At 48.6% G+C, this 8,892-nt stretch overlaps 1 protein-coding gene across 1 annotated transcript; it reads left to right on the top strand.

The window, feature by feature from the left end:
• The first annotated feature begins 2,327 nt into the window (after positions 1 to 2,327).
• LOC146203345 (uncharacterized) lies at positions 2,328 to 3,398 on the top strand. The gene has a single exon (XM_084585525.1). It carries the CDS (start codon positions 2,595 to 2,597, stop codon positions 3,000 to 3,002), a length of 408 nt encoding a protein of 135 aa, XP_084441651.1. The 5' UTR covers positions 2,328 to 2,594; the 3' UTR covers positions 3,003 to 3,398.
• The last annotated feature ends 5,494 nt before the right edge of the window (positions 3,399 to 8,892 follow it).

The raw sequence follows: 8,892 nt of genomic DNA, 5'->3' as shown, positions 1-8,892 counted from the left end.
GTTTGGTTTGGTTTGGTTTGGGGGGTTTAACGTCCCAAAGCAACTCAGGCTATGAGAGACGCCGTAGTGGAGGACTGCGGAAATTTCGACCACCTGGGGATCTTTAACGTGAGCTGACATCGCACAGCACACGGACGCCACTTCGTTTCGCCTCCATCGAAACGCAGCCGCCGTGGCCGGGATTCGATCCCGGGAACTCCGGCACAGTAGTCGGGCGTCTTACCACTGTACCACCCCGGCGGGGCAATCTTACGTGATTTACGTGGCTGCATTAAAAGAATATGTCAAAAGAAGTGTTGATAAATGACGCTGCCGGAACGGCGGTGACGTCACGCACTGTGCGAGACGTCACCGAGACGTGCGAGACGTCACAGCAACATGCTGTGAATTCCTCGTTGGCGTTCCTCAGTTCTCGTTTCTGTTAAGTTTTATAATACATTGATAGAATACACTTGCTCCTCTGGTACTTTATAACACTTTTTATTATAGTGTTTGAATAGAAATTTAAATAAAGCCCACAAGTTCTAAGCGAATTGTCAACATCGAACAGTAATATAGGTGTTCATTAGTGTTTCTTAAAATGTCCACTTCCCTTTTATTGCGCTCATTCGTGAGCTTACAGAGGTGATTATTACCGGCTTGATAAATGCGTACTATCCATGAGATATACTGGTATCGACAAGGGTCGGTCAATGAGTCTACTCGGTTTTCACCTCAGCTGTTATGCAATGTGGCACGTATTTGTTTCAATTGTTTCTAATTCATCTTGCAGCTTCCTGTACTAGCCGCCGTTCTGCCACCAGGAACATCCCCAGCCTCGAAAGAAGTACCAGCCGCTTCAAGAGCGCATCCAGAAACTTCAGCAGACTGCACAACGATGTTGCCAGAGGACCTCGGCTTAAATAGTAAATGATATAAGCATATATGCATTGTCATCGGTTGCTGAGCTGGTTGAAGCTAAGCAGCGTTAAGGGCTGTGGCATGCCTTTGCAGCAACTGCAACAAAGCATTTGCCCTGGAACTTCTTTCATCCCAAAATGACTATGGATAATTTAGACAGTTTTTCACGTGAATATAAGTCAGGACACTGCAGCTCTGGTTGAAGGTGTGTTCCCTTAATAATGGTTTTTTTTTTTCCTTAAATATTTGAACTAGTATACAAGAAGCAAGGAGCTTCGTTTTCGGCACCCAGGTGTGCATGCACTATAATGTTTGATAAGATGCGCATTCAGAAAACGTCCTACACACCTTTTGATAAGTTTGAAGACCCTATGGAATACTGTGGCATGCAGGGGTGGTATCTTTAAGATAAGACACTCGTGTTCATGGCTAGAGGCATGGAACATCATGGGAATAGCTTCTTGCTTATGTTTGGTGCATGTGAATGCCTTTCTAAGGCTTTTATCGAGAGACTTCTGTCTCGAAACAATATCGGTCAAGCCCTTTCTTTGTTCCATTCTTGATTCAAAAGTATAACATTCTTGGCGGCGTGCAGCGGTGCTGTATATGATGATATAGCGCCCGCCGACGCTATAAAGCGGAGGCGCTGAGATCAGCGCTACCAGCCCGATGTACAGCGCGTGCTCGGAGCGCAAGCACAGCACGAGCTGTTAAGAATGAGAAGCGTGCCATGCTGGTCATCTGACTCTGGTGCTCCGCTGCGACCGTGCAAATTCGCAACAGTGGTGACTCCGGCCTAAGAAATGACAGACCCCAGCAACCTACCGCCATCAGGCGACCTTCCGCCTGACGCTACCTTGAGCCAACGGGACGTCGCAGCTATCCAGCTCTGCCTACCAACATTCTGGCCCAAGTGTCCGCAGATCTGGTTCGCCCAAGTGGAAGCCATCTTCCATCTGCACCACATCACCTCGGAGGCATCTCGGTTTCGTCATTTACTTTCCAACCTGCCTCCTGAAGTGGCTCAAGAGGTGGCGGACATTATCGCTGGACCCTTGGGCGATGCCCCGTACCAGCGACTAAAGCAGGGCCTTCTGGACCGCACCACAGCGTCCGAGAGTGCGCGCCTCCAGCAGCTGCTCACCTACGAAGAGCTTGGAGACCGCCGTCCCTCCCAGCTACTCACTAGCATGCGGCAGCTCCTGGGCGAAAGCAACACCGACTCGAATGGCGCACTGTTGAGGCAGCTCTTCCTTCAACGCTTGCCGCAGTCCACCCGCCTCATCTTGGCTGCTACGGGGGACTTGACCCTTGACCGCCTCGCCCAGCTCGCTGATCGAGTCCACGACGCCACTTCTCCTTCCGTCGCTGCCCTCTCTTCTCCATCGGAGACTTCCGTCATTTCACGGTTAGAGGCCCGGATCGATCAGCTGGCCGCTTCTATAGATGCCCTTCGGACGTCCTCTCATGCACAGCATGGTTTCTCCTCAACACCTCGTCGCAGTTCGTCTTCACCGAGCAGTCCGCACTCGTCCAATCCTCGCAGTCCGCGTCTCTGTTGGTATCACCGAACTTTCCAGCACCGCGCCCGCCAGTGTACTCCATCATGCAACTGGTCGGGAAACGCGGAGCGAGATCATGCACTGACGGCGGCGTGTGACCTCGCTCTTCAACCTGGCCGCCTTTTCGTCGTCATGGACCGCATTTCTGGCCTGCGCTTCCTCGTCGACACTGGTGCCGAAATCAGCGTACTGCCGTCCCCCAAGGCCGACCATGCTTCCAAGTCACAGGGACCTATTCTCCGTGCGGCCAACTCAACCTCAATCGCAACGTTTGGTCTCCGATCCCTCACTCTGGACATTGGCCAGCGGAGCACATTTCGATGGGTCTTCATCATCGCTGATGTACATCAACCCATCCTCGGATCCGACTTCCTGGCGCATTTTGATCTGGACGTCAGCATGCGTCGCCATCGTCTCATCGACAGTAAGACGCGCCTTTCCATCACTGGCGTTATATCGGCTGTCGCTTCCACTGGCATCCGAACTCTGATTCCGTCACGCCCGTACGTCCAAGTCCTGCAGACCTTCCCGAGGTCATGAGGCCTTGTAATCATCATCAGCCACCCAAGCACGGTATAACCCACCACATTGTCACGCGTGGTCACGCGGGAATATTGCTGCCTTAGCATGATGTGTGCAAGCTAACTGCTATTTGTAACAGATCATTCCACCAAATACAATACGCTTTCATGTAGTAGTGTATTTGCACAGAGTGCTGCCATTACTTGCTATGGAGTCTCCCACGCGTTCGTTTCCATGCAGGCTCTCCTTCACTTGTATCCCTTGATTCTGTAGGCACATAGCTGTGCACAATTTATCTTGTAAATAACTACACACACGAAAAAAAAGATGTGTTAATAGCACACGCTTTGTTATATGTCTTTTTCGTCTTCAAGCTTGACTGTACTACTGATGCGACATACTATTTTATGTAATTATTGGAGCTGTATAATCCGTCTTGCTTTAAGGCCTTCTGTTTCATTTACTGCACCATGTTGCTGCTTGATCCCGTCTGAGAGCTGACATTAAATTGTTGTGCTTCTACAATACTCCATTCTGCCTGTGTTTTTCGTGGTGTGCAAGCACTACGGCGCATTTGTCACTCATCAGGCCAATGCATGCCTGAAGAATGAATGTGGATGTAACTATGCTGCATGCTTTTACATCACTAAAGGCAAGGCCAACAACGACGGAGACTGAACGATGCTTGGACAAGTCGGCTAAGAATTTAACCTGTTAAACACCAATACTTGCCTTAAATTGGCTGCCAAATTTTCTCCCAAACTAAATTTCCACAATAGTTACGGGGTTAATTTTTTGCCGACTTGACTTGGCCGAGCATCGTCCAGTCTTCGTCGTCGTTGGCCTTGTCTTTCGTGTCTACGAAAAAAGATTCGAAACCCGCGCCAAACATACGTAACTGTGACATTCTTTTTTGTTTGTTTTTATTTGACTTGTCTCCCTTTCTATTTAACATTGCTATGAGGGGGCTACCAGCGCAACTAAATCAAATACCGGACTTAAAATTTAGCATGTACGCAGATGACATAAATCTCTGGATAAATAAAGGTAGCGACGCAGAGATAGAGAACAAACTCTAGGCTGCCGCAAATAAGGTGGTTGAATACGCTGCGGAACGCGGTCTATCCTGCTCACCGCAAAAGTCAGAACTATTCATCTACAACCCCAAATATAAGAAAAATAAAGCACACAGATAAATGTTGAAAACTACCCGGTTCCACAAGTAGAGGAAATTAGAATCTTAGGAATGATTCTCCAAGCAAGAGGGAAGAACACAAACACCATAAAAAAAATGGAGAACTACGCAGCCCAAGTTACGGGCATATTCAGAAGAGTAGCGCTTAGAGGACACGGTCTCAAGGAACGCAATCTACTCAAAATGACACAGGCCTACATCATCAGTCGCATATGTTATGCCACACCTTTTCTCAATCTCAAAAAGACAGAACGTGAAAAAATCGACGTCATAATTCGAAAATACGTCAAACGCGCACTAGGCCTCTCTGTCTCCACATCAACCGAGAAGCTGGAGAAAATGGTGATTCATAATACATGGCAAGAGCTCACTGAAGCTGTCAGAATCTCTCAACTGAAACGACTAAGTCAGACGGAGACAGACAGAGCCATCCTAAACTGAGTCGGACTCCAATCAGACAGAGGCCCACAGACGGAAACATCTATCCCACTCAGCATAAGGGAACACATTCTGGTACCACCCTTACCTCGAAACATGCACCCAGACTACAACAAAGAACGCAGAGAACAGAGAGTCAAAGCCATCGCTAAAAGAATGAAACGCAAAGCAGTCGATGAAGTTGCTTATGTAGACGCATCATGCGGACGACACGGAGCAGCGGTCTCGGCAGTAGTAAATGGAGAAGGTGCACCTAAAATTGCGACCTCAACACGCACCCGTGACATTAGTACAGCTGAAAAGGTCGCAATAGCACTCGCATGCACTGGTACACAGGCCAAATCTATAATCAGCGACAGCAAAACGGCTGTCTGGAATTTTGCAAAAGGACGGGTCTCAGAGGAGGCCAAAAAGATTCTTATCACAAATCCCATTACTAGAACCATATCCATCATATGGATACCAGCACACGAGTCTGTCCCTGGCAACGAAGCTGCGCACCTGCTGGCCCGAGATCTCTACCACCGGGCAGCGGTAGAACAGCCCGAATGAAAGGGAATTAAAGATTGCGCTATCACATACAGATCACAGAATCTTACAAAGTAGATCGAAAAGTATACCCTCCCCCCAGATCAGTCTCTCACTAACAATGAAGCACGCATCTGGAGGCAATTACAAGCCGATAACTACATCTGCCCTGTCTGGGTTTTCTTAACACAGACCGGGGAGGAAGAAGATTCTAAATGTAAAAATTGCGGCCAAAAAGGCACGCTAGATCATATAATATGGCAATGCGCCGATTCCCCAGGCGCCGGCATTAACATTGATAGTAGAGAAGCCTGGGAGGTTTGGCTGCGTAGCGGAGACTCCACCGTTCAACGGCACGTGACCCGCCTGGCGGCTGAGGCCGTGAAGAGTGCTTGTAACCTCACCTGACCTCAGCCTGCGGGGCCCTCCTAACCCGCTCCCCGGCCTGCGTGCCGGAGGCGGGAGATGAAGGGCTCCTTTTAAGTGGAAAGAAAGTTTTCATTCATTCATTGTTTTTATTAGCGCTAGTGGTGCTAGTATTTAGAACCATTCTCAGGCGACATGGCGGTGTAAAGAAACTCGTGCTTCACTCAATCGGTCCCCATAGGGTCTATGGAAGTTTCGCTACCATGGAATCTGGGAGGGTATTTTTGCACACCCTGAACGCGCAATCACGTGACACAAAAGTGCCGTGGGGCTACTACGTTACTTCTGCGTGTCCTGTCGACGTTTCTTTCTTTCTTTCTTTCTTTTTTTTTTTATTCAACTGGGGCAGTGAGAAAAGCGCTTGGCTGTCGGAGCGCAGCTTCGAGCTGGCGGAGGGAGAGCATCTAGCCGTTCGCACTTAGCAGCACGCACGCTTTCTTCTGTATTTTTTTTTTCCTGTTAGTGGGGAGAGGTTGAAAGGAGGGGCGGGTAAAGCCCCTTTATTGGGTAAAGCCCCTCAATAAAAGGGCTTTAGGGGCGGGCAGGCTAGCCAACGTAGACAGCGTGGTTTCAAACGAGTGACGGCTTGGAGCTGCCCTCGGTAAAGCAGTATGTATGCACGCTTGCTTCCTTTCTTCTTTTTTTTCTAGCTGTGATGTATGGGCTGGTTTGGCTTGGGAGGCAGCGGAGGGAGTGCTGAAGATTTGCTGTGTCGTTTACTTGGCTCAATCAGCCGCTTTTGCACCTTAAAAATTACGCCTCAATTATGTACATACAACTATATATATATATATATATATATATATATATATATATATATATATATATATATATATATATATATATATATATATATATTGTTACGGGAAATATTCACAGTACGGCAGTTGTCCACACCACTGAGGATGATCACAGCACATCACTCGCACAACACAGCACTCGTCTGCGTCTTCTTCTTCTGGGAGTCTGTCGCACTTCTTTTTCGTCAGCACGGCCAGCGAATACCGCTCAGTAACACTACCCCCCCCCCCCCCCCTCGGGAAAAGCACAGTCCCGGTGCGTTCTACGTTTGTGAAACAGAACGTGCATAATAGGGCTTCATGCGGGACACATGCACTATTTCAGAGGATGGCGCTCTGGACGAGGATTTCGGAGGCACAGATTCAACTTCGTATGTGACGTCTGTCACGGGGCTGTTACGACCAAGCATCCGCATTTGCGCGCTCTATTGTTCGCCTGTGGGCATGGAAAAGTGCTGTGAATATGTGGTGATGGTCCAATGGCTCTAAGTGAGCCTGTTTCCAGGAATCCTGTTTTGTAAGCCTGTTTTGCTTTGTGGACACTCTGCAAATGCCAAATTGACCCTGCCAAGAGAACGTCTGGAAAAACACAAAGAAACGTCCCCCTGCGGGAAATGCAGGAAGTGCTTTCTTTCTTTTGTTCACCCTTCCAGTCGATAAGCCCTATCGTCCAGTGAGGAATGCCTACTTTCCAAAGGAGACGACAGAGTGACATGTCCGCTGACGTGCAGGACAAGAAAGGAGCATGACGCATACAGCCATTAAGTGATTTCCCAGGAATGCAGGAAAGATTTGCAATTGTCGAAAACGGACAATGCTGGGAGCGGATGCGGCGCCACGTGCACTCGGGTTTCTGAGAAGTAAAACCACTTGTCAGAACCAGCCTGTGGTTTCTTTGCTGAAGAATAGAAATGTACCTCCTCTCCTCGCCGTTCCCAAGCTTTTCCCGCCAACAAGTGATCACGCCCAACGAATGAATACCGGACCAGTCAGTGCTTCAGACCATCAGTGCAGTGATGTGTTCGATTGGATGCCGATACCTGAGGGGCGTGCCCTGGATTTGGTTGGTCAGCATCTTCAGAGAGGGGCTGGACATAGGGGGTTTTAAGGACGCTGCAGAGCACGAAATGTCGCTCTGGGCCCTGGGTAAACGGCTCATCCAGTCGCTTCTCGCTATGAACTCTTAACGCTTGCCATTTTGCTGATGTACCCTTCTTTTTTCGTGTAAATATTCTTGTAAATACGTTTTCTCAAAGTGCCAGTAAACCTGCTTGTACATATTTCACCAACTTCGAAGATTCAATCCTACTTCAACCCCGAGTCTCTGCACGCTACCAAGTGAAGGCCGGGTCGACGTAGCCCCAGCGTCACGACAACTGGTGACCAGCGTTGGGATCTGGATCTACAAGCTACAACATCTGGTGATTCGAGGTGGATCAGAATCTACAAGCCACATCTTGTGATCGGAGGTGGCATCTCAAGTAACAAGCAGGCGCAACAATCGGCCAACAAGAAAGCAGCTCGGAACATCGATCGCATGTGTGGGTGAGTGCTTGGCTTTTCTTCTGATGTGGACCAGGTTCTAGAACAGGGTTAGATTTTAGAACTGGTAAAAAGTGTTGAAACGCCTTTAGGTTTGGTAGTTTGCACTGTTGTTTTGGAAGTAGCCGACACTCGGAGCGATCATGGACCTACAAAAGCTGCAGAAACCGGACCTGTTGCTGTTGTGTGAGGAATTGGGAATTGATACAAGTGGTTTGGCACGAAAACCCTTGATTATAAAGGCAATCACTGATCTGGGAACCGATGATGAGGAGCTCAGTGAAGCATGGAACCTCATCGGTCAAAAAAAGGAGCAGCTCAGACAGCAGAAAGAGCGGGAAAAAGAGGAAAAGGAGCGGGAAAAAGAGGAAAGGGAGCGCGAACGTGAGTGGGAAAAAGAGGAAAAGAAGCGTGAAAGAGAAGAAAAAAAGCTGGACCAAGAAATTGAGCTCCGGAAATTAGAACTAGAGTTGAGCAAGAGGTCGGGCAATTCTCCCCAGCTAGCGGTACCTCTTCTCAACAAGGAGGCAGATTTCAAGATGTCAAAGTACATGCAGCCATATGTGATATCAGGGGATATCGGTCTGTATTTGGCTAACTTTGAGCGAACTTGCGAAAAACTGTCCTTCCAGCGAGACACTTGGTCTCAGAGATTATTGACGGTTCTGCCCTGCGAGGCAGCGGAGGTTGTCGCGCGGCTAAGCAAGGAGGACGCGGACAACTACGAGAAGGTCAAAGCTTGCCTTCTGAGAAAGTATAGGCTTAGCGCCGAGGCGTTCAGACAACGTTTTCGGAACGCTACTAAGTCCAGGGACGAGAGTTACCCTGAATTCCTGTACAATTTAAGAGTAAATTTGGGCGAGTGGCTAAAGAGCACTGATTCCTACAGTGATAGGGACGCTGTAGTCGAGCGAATTCTTTTGGAGCAGTTTTATAGCTGCCTCCCAGAAAAAGAAAGAAATTGGTTACAGGACCGAGG

The sequence above is a fragment of the Amblyomma maculatum genome, chromosome 1, assembly GCF_055883805.1.
Source record: "Amblyomma maculatum isolate TAMU_Amacu chromosome 1, ASM5588380v1, whole genome shotgun sequence".
Taxonomy (NCBI): Eukaryota; Metazoa; Arthropoda; class Arachnida; order Ixodida; family Ixodidae; genus Amblyomma; species Amblyomma maculatum.
The sequence above is the reverse complement of the archived record's forward strand: the minus strand, read 5'-3'. Positions and strand labels throughout refer to the sequence as shown.